This window comes from Ostrinia furnacalis, unplaced genomic scaffold (assembly GCF_004193835.3).
Source record: "Ostrinia furnacalis isolate ACB-3 unplaced genomic scaffold, ASM419383v2 OfSCF4239, whole genome shotgun sequence".
Classification (NCBI taxonomy): domain Eukaryota; kingdom Metazoa; phylum Arthropoda; class Insecta; order Lepidoptera; family Crambidae; genus Ostrinia; species Ostrinia furnacalis.
This window is the reverse complement of record NW_021134478.1, coordinates 105576-123560: the sequence shown is the minus strand read 5'-3', so window position 1 is coordinate 123560 and position 17985 is coordinate 105576. Positions and strand designations below refer to the sequence as shown.

Genomic DNA, 17985 nt, shown 5'->3' with positions numbered 1-17985 from the left:
GGAGTATTATGACGACAAATTGTAACCATTGAGTAATACTATTTTTATTAATATTATTATTTTGAACATATTATTAATTTTAACATGATTATTAGTATTGACATTAAATAATGAACTGGAATTTAAATGTTATGAATTGGATTATGAAATTTTTAAGCATGCATAATTTATTTTTAGTATTTCTTCTTAAATTTTAGTGATATAATTTTATTAATAACTAAATATTGTAATACCCTGTCAGGGTTCATTTGAGGATGTATACTTACGTATGTATTAGCTTAAGACCTTCTCACCAAATGAAGCAATAAAGAATTATGAATTATGAATTATTCAGTAATTGACGAAAACCAAAATCAATAATTTAATATTCAGCTATATGATGAACACTAGCTGTGTCTATTGACCATATAAAAATTTACGCACTTTTGACAACTAAACGATATCCACTTGACAAATAAGCTATCTGATAGATAAGTCTCTGATAATTTTATCAGCGAGTGATGAAAGACCCGTAGTGAAGTGCCTGAAAACCTGTAGTTTATTTCTAAGATAAGTTCCTGATAGGCTATCATGGACTTCAATAGCAACTAACGAAGTGCCCTTATGGAAATGCTATGCAAGTGGACATGAACGGCAGTAGTTTATCTGTCAGATAAGTTCCTGATAGGCTATCAGGGAGTCGGAAATAAGCTTTCAATGTAAATGGGCCTAAAACTTAACGCTGTAGATTGTCTGTCAGATAAGTTCCTGATAGGCTATCATGGACTTCATTAGCGACTGACGAAGAGCCCTTACGGAAATTCTATGCAGGTGTTTATCTGTCAGATATGTTCCTGATAGGCTATCAGGGAGTCGGAAACAAGCTTTCAGTGCAAATGGGCCTAAAACTTAACGCTGTAGATTGTCTGTCAGATAAGTTCCTGATAGGCTATCATGGACTTCATTAGCGACTGACGAAGAGCCCTTATGGAAATTCTATGCAGGTGTTTATCTGTCAGATAAGTTCCTGATAGGCTATCATGGTGAAGTCCATAGTGACTAACGACGTGCCCTTATGGAAATGCTATGCAAGTGGTCATGAACATTGAACAGTTGTAGTTTATCTGTCAGATATGTTCCTGATAGGCTATCAGGAGGTAACAAGCCTTCAGCGTAGTCTACTAGAGTTCCTTCTCGTATACGTTGGCGTAGTGCATCGACGTGCGCAGTTGATCGTCTTCGTTCATTTGCACGCTAGTTGGTGGGATGAGTGCGGCTGCCACGCATCTGGAACAAAATGGCGGTTTGAATAAATAAATAAATAATATAACAAAATCCCAACCAATCGTCACGTTCATAGCCCTCATTAACTCAATAGTCCATCAACTCAAGGGGATCAACAAAACATAGCTTGTAAGCTACGTATTGTTGGATCTCTCTCTCTTTTCACGTTTGGTAGCAGACTGTATCCATTAGCAGACTGCAACTAAACGCCCTTGGAGCTCAGAACTTTCGAAGTTCAATAAAAACTGTGTGCACATTATTAGGTACTTTAACCAAATCGAAAAAGTGCCGGAGACAAAAAAAAAATATCCTTAGACATTTAACACTGCGCTTCTAGTCCCAAACTAAGCAAAGCTTGTACTATGGGTACTAGACAACGGATATAAACATACTTAAATACTTTTTTTTTGTAAATACATACTTATTATACATAGAAAACACCCAGTCCAATACAAACAAATATGTTCATGCACACAAATGTTTGTACTGTGCGGGAATCGAACCCGCTACCTCCGGAATAGTAGTCCGTTTCGAACCACTACACCAAACGGCCGACTATACCTCGACTATACCTGAATATACCTCGTAAAGGTAACAACCCTGGCCTGGACGCAGGCCGCTACAAATCGATCAACGTGGAAAGCATTGGGGGAGGCCTATGTTCAGCAGTGGACGTCCTGTGACTGAAATGATGATGATGATGATGAATATACCTCACCTCATCATATCAATGCCCCATGCCCAATATCTATGTTTTTGTTGATAATATACGAAGTCAGGGTCAGTTACACAAGGATTTGCCTTCCTGCTAGCTTTATGAGGTCGTCAGCCCACCTTGTGGGTGGACATCTTACGCTGCGCTTTCTGGTACTTGGTGTACGATTTCATTCGAGAGGCCTATGTTCAGCAGTGGACGTCCTATGACTAAAATGATGATGCGTTCTGTGGCCTGCGGTCAAGTCAAAGTGAACGCAGCTCGTATCATGTATACAACATTGTCATCGGTTGTGACAAGGCAAATTGAAACACAAATCAAACATGAACATGACCCATGAAACCCTGTTCAGATTCTGCCTTGATTCTGATTCTTCATTTATGGGGAAATGTATTAAACTTTTCAATAAATTACCACAAACTGTTGTAGAATTGCCCATTCATAAATTTAAAGCACATATCAAAAGCACCTTAATGAAAAAGGGCTACTATAAAGTTGATGATTATATCTATATATATATAAAAATGAAACCCGTTTCGCGTTGTCACGGCATCACGTGTGAACGGCTGAACCGATTTCGATAATTCTTTTTTTTAAATGTTTGTGGAAGTCCAAGGATGGTTCTTACGGAAAAAAATATTAAGAAAATCTCTACGCTAAGGCGGTACGAAGTTCGCCGGGTCAGCTAGTAAAAGATAAAAATGTTTGGAATGTTTAACTACCTAGCTCGCATCAATACTTATGACTATAATTTGTATATTTTAAAGACTGTAAAACCTTGAAAAGGAGGCTGACAATAGTGTCTGAGTTTCTTGCGCTGCTTCTTCTCAGCACTGGCCCATTTATTGTCCCGAAGCAGTGGTAGGGTTAATATTGGGACGTGTAAAAGCGCTTTTTTAAAGCCTATTTGCAAAAATAAATAAATGAATTTTATGAATTTATGCCATTCAGAAGAATCGGCCATGCATGTTCTTTGCTCATGTTTCCCGCTTATGAGCAAAAGAAGTATCCATCTCGAGCGACACATCATGCACCCGGATGAGATAGCAGATATCACGCTCCAAAGAATCTGGAAATTTATAGACTCAACGGGACTAAGCAGTGAACTCTAAACACAAGGGCTGCCACAATAGATCAAACTTGGTCGAGCTGGCGCAAATGAAGGCCCAAAAACCAATAATAATAATAAGGCGAATTGTCAGGCTTACCGTCCCTCAGCATTCAGGAAGTTGAAAGTGGAACAGGCGTGTTCCGTGGGCAAGATCTCAACGTTAAGCTTGTTGGCTTTCGCGGCGCGGAACACCGGGCCCATGATGCTGCGGTCGTTTGCTTCGATGCCCATTATCTGGATAGAGAAAACATTTCATATTGAGGGCTATCGTTGTAATACTTAACTGAGGGCCTAGTGTGAGTTTTCATCAAACGCGCTCACTAGTGAACGCGTCAAAAAATGAATGTATGACGGATTGTACAGCGCCCCTAGCGGGAAACGTTCAAAAACTGATTTTTTTATACAGTGAGCGCGTTTGATGTAAACTCACACTCAGCCCACTGTTGGCACTGGCGATTAGTGGCGCCATTCTTGTGAGTGCGATTGTGATTGTCCTTGAAACACAATAGCCCTAGAGGAGAAGAAATGATAGTTGGTATCCCTTTTTTCGCCACTAGCAAGTGACAGTAACCTAAATCTACAGTTTCGCTAACTGGTGAGCGCTAAAATGATAGCACTCATTCTGTATTCTGGACAAAAACAGCGGGAAAAGTTTTCTTAATTAATACATTGAGGGTCTCCACTAAAATAGGCTAGTTTTCTAAACAAAAATGTTTAGTCCATCAATTTTAATATAAAAAAATATTGGACACGTATATTTTTAATTATCAATCAAACAATAACAAAGTTATAGTGCGTTGAAGTTCCGCGCGACGTCATAAAGTGCTGCACTTTTACGCACTCACTGACGTCAGGGGCCTTTTCTTTAGCACGCTTTCTCTTTACATTTTCATTAGTTTTAAAAAGTGAAAAATACGTGTCGAGTAGTTTTTGATAAGCTAACTGACGGACTAATTAAAACTCTTGCTTTTTTTACCCAGGAAACATCCCTATTCGCACCCAGTAGGTGCGATAGGCGGGCACCCGAGTGCGCTACTCATACTCATTTTCGAACCATTTAATTTAGCAGATAACTTCCGTATTTGCGTAAGTACGATCTTACTTGACAGTGGTGCCAAACTGGTGGTTATTCATAGTGCTTAACTATTGCATAATGCTTTATTCATAGCGCTGAACTCTCCAGGTGGCGCTACTGTCTAGCCTTGAGCAAGTGACAGGACCTTACTCACCAGTGGTGTTAACTGGCTTTCAAAAACATGTATGATCCTCACCACAAGGTCTATTTTAGGCTCCAGCAGTTTGAACAGTCGCAGCGACTCCTCCGTGATTTCCTCGGAGCTGCCCACTTGCCATGAAAGCACTGTCCTGTAAAAATTAAGATTTAGTTGGTTCATTAGATGGTTAAGAGATTACGACCTCAAAATTTTACCTCTATAATATTAGAAGTAGATATTTACCTGGGGAATATAGCCATGGGCCCCAGGACTGTGATTCCGTTGTTCAATCTGAAGCCATACTGAAAAGAATTGCAGTAAAATCATTACCTACATAGCGTACATAACAAGACATAAATAGTTTTTCTTACACTTTACACCAGGGTATTTATTTCACCAGTGGCCCGATTTGGAATCACTAGGGTTGAAGAAACTATATTAAGCCATGGGGTCTAGTTTTGGTGGTGTAAAGTAGCAGTAACGATATCTCTTCAAGACGAGAGTGAATACAGGGTGGAAACGTTAAGTGATCTCACTCGATTATTTCTTAACTATACAAGATATTAAAAAACTGGTTACTGATCCTGAAAGTGCTTAATGAGCTCTTTCAAACGGTACCAATAATAAGGTACAGAATAAACTGGATCTATCTGAAAATTCAATGTTTCCAGCTTCCATACTAAATGTATGCCAGACACACAATATTAGAAGTGTAATTTTTTTAATTTAATAATAAATACTTAAAATAAACTCGTAAATTGTATTCTTATTTTAAATTATTAATGAAAAACATTGGTTTTAGGCTTTACTTGCTATAATATTGTCAAGAGATGAGTGTCATGACTGTGGTAGTACTAAATGTATGGAAGAAGGAAACATTGAATTTTTGGTTAGATCCAGTTTATTCTGTAACCTATTATTGATACCATTGGATAGAGCTTGTGAAGCACTTTTAGAATCAGTAATCAGTTTTACGATATCATATGTAGTTTTTAAAATAATGTGCCTTTACCAAATGTATGGAAGCTGGAAACATTGAAGTTTCGGATAGATCCAGTTTATTCTGTAACCTATTATTAATACCGTTTGATAGAGCTCATGAAGCACTTTCAGGATCAATAACTAGTTTATTGATATCTTGTATAGTTTAGAAATAATCGAGAGAGATCACTTATCGTTTCCACCCTGTATATAGGCATTTACTGGGCATGTATGTAACACACTTACCATCAGGGGTGGTTGCAGTCAAAAACCAACCTTTTGATGCATAAAACAAGATCTAAAATCGAACTTACCGTAGCGTATGAGTCGATCATAAGCCCTAGATCTTGTTCCTGGTTTATAACGCGGACTGTGGTCTTGCCATCGCCTTCATAGGCCGCTTTGTGGCGCACAGAACTGCAATTCATAGAAACTTCTGTTAGTGCATGAAATGAAACAATGTGAAGCTAGTAAACTAATAATAGGCATTGAGAATCATACAAACTTGAATGAAAGTAAAGAAACTGGAAACAAATTCAAAATTTCGTAGTNTTTTATTTTGTAATTTTATAAATTCATTTGTCTTTTTGTTGTATTTTGTAAGGCTGGCTGGACGCCCTCTCTATAAACGGTGCTCGCAGAATATCAGCGTCGAGGTACTTCGTGCCTTGGCAATTGGCATAATAATAATATGCTGAACGAGGACCTGTTTTTATTTATTTATTTATTTAAAAGGATGTGTCAAGTGTCGTTACATCGGCCCAATTGGTAGCTAGTGTTTTATGGAGTTCCGTTTAATAAAACATTAATTTTATTTGTATGTGTTTTACTAACTGTACTTTTGGCGATCACTCACACAAATGCAATTCTCAGCTTAAGTTGATAGGACTGTACCTCGTAAAGGTAACAACCCTGGCCTGGACGCAGGCCGCTACAAATCGATCAACATGGAAAGCATTGGGGGAGGCCTATGTTCAGCAGTGGACGTCCTGTGACTGAAATGATGATGATGATGATGAATATACCTCACCTCATCATATCAATGCCCCATGCCCAATATCTATGTTAGGCGATACGAAGTCAGGGTCAGTTACACAAGGATTTGCCTTCCTGCTAGCTTTATGAGGTCGTCAGCCCACCTTGTGGGTGGACATCTTACGCTGCGCTTTCTGGTACTTGGTGTACGATTTCATTCGAGAGGCCTATGTTCAGCAATGGACGTCCTGTGACTGAAATGATGATGCGTTCTGTAGTCTGCGGTCAAGTCAAAGTGAACGCAGCTCGTATCATGTATACAACATTGTCAGTGGTTGTGACAAGGTGAATTGAAACACAAAAACATGAACATGACCCATGAAACCCTGTTCAGATTCTGCCATACAGAAGAAGAAACGGCCATGCATGTTCTCTGCCCATGCGGCCCGCTTATGAGCAAAAGAAGTATCCATCTGGGGCGACACATCATGCACCCGGATGAGATAGCAGATATCACGCTCCAAAGAATCTGGAAATTTATAGACTCAACGGGACTAAGCAGTGAACTCTAAAGACAAGGGCTGCCACAATAGATCAAACTTGGTCGAGCTGGCGCAAACGAAGGCCCAAAAACCAATAATAATAATAAGGCGAATTGTCAGGCTTACCGTCCCTCAGCATTCAGGAAGTTGAACGTAGAGCAGGCGTGTTCCGTGGGCAGGATCTCAACGTTTAGCTTGTTGGCTTTCGCGGCGCGGAACACCGGGCCCATGATACTTCGGTCGTTCGCTTCGATGCCCATTATCTGGATAGAGAAAAAATTCCATAATGAGGGCTATCGTAATACATAACTGTTGGCACCACTGGTGATTGACATGACTACTCTACAATAGCGCCAACTGGTGAGCGCTAAAACGATAGTCTACTATATAAAAATAAGTCGGGTTTTCCTCCCTGACGCTATAACTCCAGAACGCACGAACCGATTTGCACGGTTTTGCATTCGTTGGAAAGGTCTCGGGCTCCGTGAGGTTTATAACAAAGAAAATTCGGGAAAAGGGGGTAAAACGGGATCCACGCGTACGAAGTAGCGGGCGGCCGCTAGTACGATATAGTAGTAGTATTCTGGACGAAATCATTTCAGGCATTGGACGTCCACTGCTAAACATAGGCCTCCCCCAATGCTTTCCATGTTGCCCGGTTGGTAGCAGCCTGCGTCCAGCGCTTTCCTGCTACCTTTATCAGGTCGTCGGTCCACTTTGTGGGTGGATGTGGGTTAATACATTGCTTGCGCTAAAAACTCGCGCGGGTGACGACGGCAGTTTGGGCAGAGGCCGTGATGGTTTCCGTATTTACGCTTACCTACCAGTTAGCGAGTGATAGGACCTTACTAGACAGTGGCGCATAGTGGTGAGTACTAAAGCACTAAGAAGACTCTCATATTTGGAAAATTAGCTTACTAAACAAGAGTCATTGTAAATTTATTTTCTTGTTTTTGAAAGAAGTGTTTTATCTTTCTAACAAGCTTTTGCTCATGGCTTCACCCGCATGACATTTGTCACAGATCGTCATAAATTATAGCCTATATGTTATTCTGGGTTATAAACAATAATACTGTAAAGTTTCATCAAAATCCGTTCAGTAGTTTAGCGTGAAAGAGTAACAAACATCCAGTCATCCAAAATTTCGCATTTATAATATTAGTAAGATGTTCTCACCACAAGGTCTATTTTAGGCTCCAGCAGTTTGAACAGTCGCAGTGACTCCTCCGTGATTTCCTCGGAGCTGCCCACTTGCCATGAAAGCACTGTCCTGTAAAAATTGTTTAGTTGGTTCATAAGATGGTTGAGAGATTACAACCTCATAAATTTAACCTCTATAATATTAGAAGTAGATATTTACCTGGGGAATATAGCCATGGGCCCCAGGACTGTGATGCCATTGTTCAATCTGAAGCCATACTGAAAAGAATTGCAGTAAAATCATTACCTACATAGCATACATAACAAGACATAAATAGTTTTTCTTACACTTTACACCAAGGTATTTATTTCACCAGTGGCCTGATTTGGAATAAACTACTGGGTCTGTAGTTTCGGTGGTGTAAAGTAGCAGTAACGATGTCTCTTCAAGGGGAGAATGAATGCCATTTACTTAACACATTAGACTGCATCTCATTTAACATCAGGTGTGGTTGCAGTCAAATACCAACCTTTTGATGCATAAAACAAGATCTAAAATCGAACTTACCGTAGCGTATGAGTCGATCATAAGTCCTAGATCTTGCTCCTGGTTTATAACGCGGACTGTGGTCTTGCCATCGCCTTCGTAGGCTGCTTTGTGGCGCACAGAACTGAAAGTTATAGAAACTTCTGTTAGTGCATGAAACGAAACAATGTGAAGCTAGCAAACTAATAATAGGCATTGAGAATCATACAAACTTCAATGAAAGTAAAGAAACTGGAAACAAATTCAAAATTTCGTAGTAAATGAAACCAAAATAAACATTCTAACCTCAAAAGTGGAGTACTCTTTTTGGCGATGGCACCGGCTTGTCGCACTATGAGAGACAGCATTTTATAAATTCGAAGGCAACTGGCGAAGATTCAAAATACAACTGTGTTATTGATAACACATTACACAGTAAAAACTGTATTTTTTGTTTTCGGATTTTTTTACAAAATTAAATGACAAATGAATGTGACAGATGGGACAGCTGACTTTGGCATATGGATGGACGTTCCAATCTGCAATCCAATTGTTGTCGATTTATAAACTTTTTCTCATGTTACTTTTTATTTATTTACTTATTACTTTGTATGTAATGAACATTATATTATTGAAATCATAATCATAATTTTATGGTTTTTCACTATTTAATAAAGAAATTAAAACAAGAACAGATTTTTGAGTTTAAAATATTCAGAAAGAATGGAACGTTGCAATTGTCATTGACGTCACGTTACGGCATTGCAGATGCGCGGCATTTTAAATTTTTCAACACAAAATTAATTGATTTCTTAAAAGTTTTATTTTAAAATGTAAAACAGGTGCAATTCCCTGCAATTCTGTGTCTTCCTTCACTTCATCTGCACATACTGTTAGTTAAAATAGTTGAATAAATTGGTGTAAAAGTGTTATAGAGTTTCAGCTACTTAATTCAGTGATTTAACCAGAAATGGACTGTGTTACCGTGACTACGCAGCTGGTGACTTGCGAGAAGAGATATTTTAACAATAACAAAAACGATTACAAGCTAGATTTGTGGGAGGAGTTGAAAAAACGATGGATGATACTTGGTGTCCTTACGTCAATGCTGCTGGCAGTACTCTCACCAAGATTCGGCGCTCCCGGAGGCAAAAAACTGCATGTTCACGATTAGATCATTCTAGAACGCATTGCACACATTTGGCCATGTAATTGAATATTTTCTTCAACTTTATCTTAAGCTTTTTACAAACTTAAACTACAAAATCTTTTACACAACTTTACCAATGAAATTTAACCGCATCATACAAGTTTCGGCACTGAGCAGTCAATTAAAGGCTAGGTTTTAGTTTAAAAAAGTATTCTGTTCCATCACTGTGACTAAAAGTAACTCTATGCACTCAAAACACTGATTAAAACACCATATGTTGCTTGGGCAAGCTCGCTGCTATCTGATCATAATATCTGCACCTCTTAGGTGAGCCACGAGCAAGTCCATTCAATTATAAACAACATATTCAATTTTCCCAACAACATTGCATGAAAAGCAAGTTTTATAAGAATTAATCATTTTTAAATATTTTAATACGATTGCAAGAGTCAACTTAAATTTAGACACAGCTTTTCATCAATTTTCAAATAATCTTACCTAAATAGATGATGCAACTAGACCATTTTAGTGCATAGTATTTTAGAAATTCTTTATCACGTTATGCCTTTTTGAAATAGCTTCATAGAATCAAATAACAAATGTATAAACCATACAAAATCAAGTGTTACATTTCAATAGCACTGAAAAATACATTTCAAACTTTGAACGTTCAATTTTGATAAGTTCCGTAGTAAAATGAAGCTAAAATACCGATTTTTACTATCATTCTTAATTTATCTTGTAGATTTTGTAGAACTAAAGTGTTTTAATAGTCTAGGCTAGGCTTAGATTAATAAAGCAGGCTAGGCAAAAATAGGCTTTTTATGTAGTTTTAGGTGGGAGGTTTAATAATACAACAGGGTTTGTTTAGTTTTGTTTCAACTTTCAAGGAAAATGAAAGGCTTTTATATTAATTTAAATTCAAACTTATAATCAAATAGATAATCTAAAATGCAACAAAAATAGACAAGAAATACTTAGTATCTGGCTCCAATCTAGGATGAATTAATGCTTGATGTAGTTAAACAAACTATTTAATTTAAATGAGCTTCAGAAGCTAGTCTCATATTCCTTTTGTGCGTAAAAGGCCGATAAAGACATGAGTACCTACTCAAAATATTGAAAAAAATCTTATTTATTCAAAGACGTTCAAGCACGCACGTGCGTGTTCGTTTTCAAGACTGCTACCGCACGATCGTGCATAAGTTTTCTACATATTCCTATTTCTCATACAGGTCCGCTAAAGACAGAGTACCTCTCCTACCTGCCATTATGCTGCGTGTATTTCTGCGCGGGGCGCCGCGCGACGGCGCCTCGTCAGGCCGCGCGTTGGGGCGCCATCAGCGCGGCCCATGCGCATATAGTGGCGCCGGCGCTTGCTGCGGTTACAGCAGGAGTCTTAGCTGATGCTGGAGTGGATAGCAGGCTGATTATGGGGTCAGTTGCTACTTTTATTCCACTTACAGTCACTGAAGACAGAGCACTTAGGTACCTCTCATATCTACAGCTGCGTTGTAGTTCTAAGGGCGACGTCAGCGCGGCCCATGCGCATATAGTGGCGCCGGCGCTTGCTGCGGTTACAGCAGGGGTCTTAGCTGATGCTGGAGTAGATTCCAGGCTGGTTATGGGGTCAGTGACTTCTCTTATTCCTCTTACAGAGCCACTAAAGATAGAGTACCTCTCATACTTATTGCTATGCTGCGTGTATTGCCTGTTGAGGCGCCGTGAGCGTGGCCCATGAGCATATAGTGGCGCCGGCGCTTGCTGCGGTTACAGCAGGGGTCTTAGCTGATGCTGGGGTGGATTCCAGGCTGATTATGGGGTCAGTGACTTCTCTTATTTCACGTATAAAGTCGCTAAATATGGAATACCTCTCATACTTATTGCTATGCTGCGTGTATCGCCCGCTGGGGCGCCATCAGCGCTGCCCATGCGCATATAGTGGCGCCGGCGCTCGCTACGGTTACCGCAGGGGTCTTAGCTGATGCTGGAGTGGATTCCAGGCTGATTATGGGGTCAGTGGCTACTTTTATACCTCGTATAGAGCCACTAAAGATGTAGTAGCTCGCATATTTACTGCTATGCTGCGTGTATCGCCCGCTGGGGCGCCATCAGCGCGGCCCATGCGCATATAGTGGCGCCGGCGCTTGCTGCGGTTACAGCAGGGGTCTTAGCTGATGCTGGAGTGGATTCCAGGCTGATTATGGGGTCAGTGGCTACTTTTATTCCACGTATAGAGTCGCTAAAGATGGAGTACCTCTCATACTTATTGCTATGCTACGTGTATCGCCCGCTGGGGCTCCATCAGCGCTGCCCATGCGCATATAGTGGCGCCGGCGCTCGCTTCGGTTACAGCTGGGGTCTTAGCTGATGCTGGAGTGGATTCCAGGCTGATTATGGGGTCAGTGACTTCTCTTATTCCACTTACAGTCACTGAAGACAGAGCACTTAGGTACCTCTCATATCTACAGCTGCGTTGTAGTTCTAAGGGCGACGTCAGCGCGGCCCATGCGCATATAGTGGCGCCGGCGCTTGCTGCGGTTACAGCAGGGGTCTTAGCTGATGCTGGAGTAGATTCCAGGCTGGTTATGGGGTCAGTGACTTCTCTTATTCCTCTTACAGAGCCACTAAAGATAGAGTACCTCTCATACTTATTGCTATGCTGCGTGTATTGCCTGTTGAGGCGCCGTGAGCGTGGCCCATGAGCATATAGTGGCGCCGGCGCTTGCTGCGGTCACAGCAGGGGTCTTTAGCTGATGCTGGAGTGGATTCGAGACTAATTATGGGGTCAGTGGCTACTTTTATACCTCGTATAGAGCCACTAAAGATGTAGTAGCTCGCATATTTACTGCTATGCTGCGTGTATTGCCTGTTGGGGCGCCATCAGCGCGGCCCACGCGCATATAGTGGCGCCGGCGCTTGCTGCGGTTACAGCAGGGGTCTTAGCTGATGCTGGGGTGGATTCCAGGCTGATTATGGGGTTAGTGACTTCTCTTATTTCACTTAAAGAGTCACTGAAGACAGAGCACTTAGGTACCTCTCATATCTGCAGCCGCGTTGTAGTTCTAAGAGCGCCATCAGCGCGGCCCACGCGCATATAGTGGCGCCGGCCCTCGCTGCGGTTACAGCAGGGGTCTTAGCTGATGCTGGAGTGGATTCCAGGCTGATTATGGGGTCAGTGACTTCTCTTATTTCACGTATAAAGTCGCTAAATATGGAGTACCTCTCATACTTATTGCAATGCTGCGTTTATCGCCCGCTGGGGCGCCATCAGCGCGGCCCATGCGCATATAGTGGCGCCGGCGCTCGCTGCGGTTACAGCAGGGGTTTTAGCTGATGCTGGAGTGGATAGCAGGCTAATTATGGGGTATGTCATCATCATCATCATCATTTCACCTATAGGACGTCCACTGCTGAGCATAGGCCTCCAAAATGATTTACACAAAGGCCGGTTGGTAGCGGCCTGCATCCAGGCTGATTATGGGGTCAGTCGCATCTCTTATTCTACGCACTGTCTTTAGATTACCTCTCATGTACCAGCTAGAACTGCGTTTAGTTCTTGCTGAGGCGCCGTGAGCGCGATAAATTGGTCGCGGGGGTCTTAGCTGATGCGGGTGTGGATACCAGGCTGATTAAAGTCCAGTCTGTCGCGCGTTTGTCGCACTGCTAAATCGCCTAAATGTGAAAGCGCTCATATCTTTTCCTTTTCGACCCATTGGTACTTTTTCCGCAGAGCGCTGGTGTCGTGCGTAGGCGCACCTTGTGCATGGCTGTCTTTAAGCGCGTGTAGCGACGCGGGCGCGGCGCTGGCGGCGCTGGCGGGTAGTTACGTCGCGTCGCTTGTTGCTGCACCCGCTGCTATGTTCGTTATTGTGAGTTTCCTCGGACGTTGCAATTAAATTGTTTTAAGACTGCTTTTTGTGCCATTTTCTTTCATACCTCATTCAGAGTGGAGGCGCGGGCCCTTGGGTTTTGGAGTTTACGTGTTTCGGGCTTTGAATCATCACCGGTCACCTAACAGACGCTAATATTATAACAAACTTTACGGCACAATGAAACGCCCACGCCTCAACTCTGAATAAAGCCAAATTGTTGTGTTAAGACTGCTTGTGACATTTTGTGAAGCTGAACCGTCGCATCATAAATTAAAATGTCAGTGTTGTAGATGGATGAACCGTAAATGTTCACCTTTAGACTAGGTACTTGTGCTACTTTATGTGTTGTAGTTTGTACTCTTGTATTTGCATGCAAAATTATCGGATGTCTTTGTAGCAGTACCCACCAAACCAACTCAATGTTAAAATAATTGTGCCATTGTTGATGCCTTGTCAATGTGTGCGGGTAGTCGTGTATTTTGTAAACTGTCCCCAGTGCGGGCGCGCCCCCATCCCGGCGCTAGGCCCGTCCCTGTGGTCCGCCCTGTGCACGCTGCCCCCTCTCACAGCGGGCGCCATACATTCCCGCTTCCGACGCTCGCATGATAGCGTTAAAGATGTCGCAACAGCTTCCCAGAGCGGGGATGAGAGAGATGCGAAAGCGCGCGAGTTACAGTGCCCGAGGACGATAGAGCGGGTGTCGGCGTTAGCGCTGCTTTATGTGGACTGTTGCGAGAGATTGAGGGAGGCGGAGGGTAGCTTGTACGTGGGAGACGTGCTGACTACCCTCGTTATAGGTAAGTTTCGAGAGTGAAGGTGTATGCGTAAACGGTGTGTTTGCATAAATAAAATATTTGTATTTGTAAAGAGTGTATAGCCTGACCAGGAACATAAAAACCCTGGCATAGAGGCGCGTCAATTGCATTTGATAGTGCAACACTGGGTACAGTCGTACCTTTATTAAATTAATAGGCTAACTTTATGTATCAGGATTCAGGATTATGGGCTAATTTAATATTTTCATAAATTAACAAAAAATATTATAAAACAGGTAAACTGGTTTAAATAAATTTAATGAAACCATCAATCGAGCAAGTAGGATTTTATTATTATTCATCAATAATCAAATTCTAAACTTGAATATTCAACTACAATGTCTGCTCATGAACGCTTCAAACTCGGTACTTATTTCCCAATTCCATAAAATTCAACACTTACAAAGTTACAAAAAAACTTTAAAATAGGTAGTTGAAACAAACCACAGCTAATTTTCATAGTTGACTGTACTATACGATAAACATGTCAGTCAATTTGACAACCTTTGTCGGAAACATTATTCAATGAAAATATTGTCCGAACCCTTAGCCTACCTATTTCTCTCCGACAAATACTTTAACACATTGTGAACCACTTTTCTTTCACGACTATAAAAATATTTTAGCAATTTAATTCACAAAATCAATTGCGCACATTTAAGTTTGTTTACACTTTGACAACAATAGACTGACATGTAAGGTGACATGAAAATGAAGTTTTCAGTTACTGTTGCCATTAAAAGAAATTAGTACCATTAATTTTCCGCAACATGGCGAGGGTTTTTATGTTCCTGGTCAGGCTATAGAATGTAAAACCAATTAATTGCATGTGATCTTTTCGGTGATTATAAAGCTAGACTACCGGGCGATGTGGAAATCATTGGGGGAGGAGGCCTATGTTCAGCAGTAGACAACCTGTGGCTAAAATGATGATGATGATGAATACTGGACTATCAGATCCTAGTGTGATGATGATTGTGTCGAATTCAAAGCATTGGCTGACTTATTTAAAAGGGTTTCTTCCATTATTTTGTGCAACGTTTGATGAAATGTGACCTATTGAGATAATAAAAACTAACTTTTCTTTATTTCAATAAAACCGTGTGATCGTGTGTAAAAGCGCAAAAACAAATGTTTTTCTTACGTTTTTTCAGCGGTGTGGAGCGTAGGCGCTCGAGCGCTTTGCTGCCGAGTGCTGGCGCCGCGTGGCGCGCGAACACTTGCCCTATGCGCTGTGCCTAAGGCGCTGCATATGGGTGAGTTTGTAATTTTCATTTTTACGCTGATTCTTTTTACCTGACTGCGCCAGAAGGAGTGTTATGTTTTTGTGGCTGGGAGACGGCTTGGTGTGACGAAGTTTTAAGCGTCTCTAATTTGTCTAGCCGGCGTATAAAATTTCCCTTTTTACCCGACTGCGCGACGCAAAGGAGTGGTAATATGTTTATACTGTTGGTAAATTAGAGAGGGTCTGGTGTAGGAGACTATGTACTCGCCACTAGAAACTAACAATGTTGTAAGTAAATGTAGAAACTATTTCTCAGTATCCTTAACTTTCGTAACTTGTTTACTTATATCACTAGACAATACAATATTGACATCTGGGAATCAATGCTATTAGTCTTTATTTACAGAAATTGCCTGTATCTATTAACACGAACTACAAGATTCTTCTACTACAACTACAAGTAGCAGGAAGGCGCTGGACGCAGGCCGCTACCAACCGGGAAACATGGAAAGCATTGGGGGAGGGAGGCCTATGTTCAGCAGTGGACGTCCTGTGGCTGAGATGATGATGATGACAAGATTCTTTTTTTTCCTAAGAAGTTTTTTGTACAACAGTATAAATAAGTATCTCTGTATACAGGGTGGAAACGATAAGTGATCTCACTCGATTATTTCTAAACTATACAAGATATCAATAAACTAGTTACTGATCTTGAAAGTGCTTCATGAGCTCTTTTTTTTTTTGATGATTCTGCTTCATGGCAATCTGTTTTTTCAACAATAAGCCACTTCTTTGGTTGATTCCTCAGATTATGTTTTCTTCGAGAGCCATACTTGTATGAAAATTCATTTCACACGACTCTCTTGATGTCAGGTGGTAAATCTTTTATGTAGGCTCGGTATGTCATTTCTCTTTAGCCGGGTGTGTTGAAGAGCGCCTTCCCCACTCAGAGCGTGCGCTAATTTGTTAACATGGGCGGTCAGCTTCTCCTGGTATTTCAGGCTGTTTTGGGCTATTTCCTGCCGAACTGTTTTTAGGCCGAGGTCGAGGAAATGTTGCAATTTCTTACAAAACTTGCGCGCAAAAAGCAAATCTAGTATGTAAATCATCAAACTTCTAATGCTCGTAACTCAGTTCAGACTGAGTTAAAAGGTATACATGCCATAGTAAGTTTGGTTTATTACACTATTTTGTTTCCAAAAAACATGGTTTGGTTGATGGCCGCGCGAAAAAAAAAGACGCCAATTTCCGGCATTGTCTTTTATCTTATCTTGTCTTTTACCTCCCAGGCTGGGAGTCATCCACCGAGTGCGCGCCGGCGGGGCTGGCGCGGCTGCCCGCGGTGTTCGCGGCGCCGGCCCAGGCCCTGCTCGCCGCCGCGCTCGCCGACTACCCGCATAATAGTCGCGACGAGGACCATGACGCCTTGCCGCAGTGATGGCCGACTACCCTCATAGTGACGAAGATTATGACGCCTTGCCGCAGTGATGGCCGACTACCCGCTTAGTGACGATGATTATGACGCCTTGCCGCAGTGATGTGGTGCGTTTGACTTATGATTTTACTACTTAGGGCTCGCACGATTGACATTTGTTGCGCGGGCGCCGACTACCCGCATAGTAGCGACGAGGATTGTGACGCCTTGCCGCAATGATAGCTGACTACCCGCATAATAATGGCGACGAGGATCATGACGCCTTGCCGCAGTGATGGCCGACTATAGTTCCAAAATACTGAACTGTCCTATGCATGAGTTGCATGACATTGACAGCGGGGCGCCACCGTCTTTACCGGATCGCTGGTTCCGATTTTTGCCATGTTGGAAACCATACAGTTGAAGGATGGTAGCGCCCCCCTGTCATTGAGTTTGGTGGGACAGTTCAGCGTGGGTCATCTATACCCGCTTAGTGACGAAGATTATGACGCCTTGCCGCAGTGATGGCTGACTACCCGCATAATAATGGCGACGAGGATCATGACGCATTGCCGCAGTGATGGCCGACTACCCACATAATAATGGCGACGAGGATTGTGACGCCTTGCCGCAGTGATAGCGTATGTATGACTTATGATTTTACTACTTAGGGCTCGCACGATTGACATTTGTTGCGCGGGCGCCGACTACCCGCATAATAATGGCGACGAGGACTATGACGCATTGCCGCAGTGATGGCCGACTATAGTTCCAAAATACTGAACTGTCCTATGCATGACATTGACAGCGGGGCGCCACCGTCTTTACCGGATCGCTGGTTCCGATTTTTGCCATGTTGGAAACCATACAGTTGAAGGATGGTAGCGCCCCCCTGTCATTGAGTTTGGTGGGACAGTTCAGCGTGGGTCATCTATACCCGCTTAGTGACGAAGATTATGACGCCTTGCCGCAGTGATGGCTGACTACCCGCATAATAATGGCGACGAGGATCATGACGCATTGCCGCAGTGATGGTCGA

General features: G+C 42.0%; 3 protein-coding genes across 6 annotated transcripts; 2 read left to right on the top strand and 1 right to left on the bottom strand.

Moving 5' to 3' along the window:
* Nucleotides 1–333: 333 nt before the first annotated feature.
* LOC114359162 (NADH dehydrogenase [ubiquinone] 1 alpha subcomplex assembly factor 3) lies at nt 334–8967 on the bottom strand. Of its 4 annotated transcripts, none has more exons than XM_028313444.1 (7): nt 8774–8967; nt 8510–8612; nt 8162–8220; nt 7978–8071; nt 6928–7064; nt 1115–1266; nt 334–916 (listed from the first exon to the last, which is right to left on the bottom strand). In XM_028313444.1, exons 1-6 carry the CDS (start codon nt 8833–8835, stop codon nt 1161–1163), a joined length of 561 nt encoding a protein of 186 aa, XP_028169245.1. In that variant the 5' UTR covers nt 8836–8967; the 3' UTR covers nt 334–916; nt 1115–1160. The 4 variants fall into 4 exon arrangements, with proteins under 4 accessions (XP_028169245.1, XP_028169243.1, XP_028169244.1 ...); XM_028313442.1 differs by lacking the exons at nt 6928–7064; nt 7978–8071; nt 8162–8220; nt 8510–8612 and adding exons at nt 3187–3323; nt 4361–4454; nt 4547–4605; nt 5599–5701; XM_028313443.1 differs by having other exon boundaries at nt 334–1266.
* Nucleotides 8968–9264: 297 nt separating this feature from the next.
* Nucleotides 9265–11036, top strand: LOC114359164 (uncharacterized). The gene is made up of 2 exons (XM_028313446.1): nt 9265–9675; nt 10853–11036. Exons 1-2 carry the CDS (start codon nt 9545–9547, stop codon nt 11022–11024), a joined length of 303 nt encoding a protein of 100 aa, XP_028169247.1. The 5' UTR covers nt 9265–9544; the 3' UTR covers nt 11025–11036.
* A 977-nt stretch (nt 11037–12013) lies between these two features.
* Nucleotides 12014–17003, top strand: LOC114359139 (uncharacterized). The gene is made up of 7 exons (XM_028313403.1): nt 12014–12210; nt 12627–12791; nt 13351–13489; nt 13989–14289; nt 15051–15061; nt 15428–15563; nt 16822–17003. The coding sequence occupies exons 1-7, from the start codon at nt 12014–12016 to the stop codon at nt 16968–16970; spliced, it is 1098 nt and encodes a 365-aa protein (XP_028169204.1). The 3' UTR covers nt 16971–17003.
* Nucleotides 17004–17985: the final 982 nt, after the last annotated feature.

Bases quoted from the DNA above. Each gene is read 5' to 3' on its own strand.
- LOC114359162 (XM_028313443.1), bottom strand. From the start codon at position 8,835: ATGCTGTCTCTCATAGTGCGACAAGCCGGTGCCATCGCCAAAAAGAGT. The intron at 8,221-8,509 runs GTAAGTTCGATT...AATTCTTTTCAG, and splicing joins TGATCGACTCATACGCTACG to TATGGCTTCAGATTGAACAA. The intron at 8,072-8,161 runs GTAAATATCTAC...CAATTTTTACAG, and splicing joins CCCATGGCTATATTCCCCAG to GACAGTGCTTTCATGGCAAG.
- LOC114359164 (XM_028313446.1), top strand. From the start codon at position 9,545: ATGGATGATACTTGGTGTCCTTACGTCAATGCTGCTGGCAGTACTCTC. The intron at 9,676-10,852 runs GTAATTGAATAT...TTTCTCATACAG, and splicing joins CATTGCACACATTTGGCCAT to GTCCGCTAAAGACAGAGTAC.
- LOC114359139 (XM_028313403.1), top strand. From the start codon at position 12,014: ATGGGGTCAGTGACTTCTCTTATTCCACTTACAGTCACTGAAGACAGA. The intron at 12,211-12,626 runs GTCAGTGACTTC...TTTCACTTAAAG, and splicing joins GATTCCAGGCTGGTTATGGG to AGTCACTGAAGACAGAGCAC. The intron at 12,792-13,350 runs GTCAGTGACTTC...CTTTTTCCGCAG, and splicing joins GATTCCAGGCTGATTATGGG to AGCGCTGGTGTCGTGCGTAG.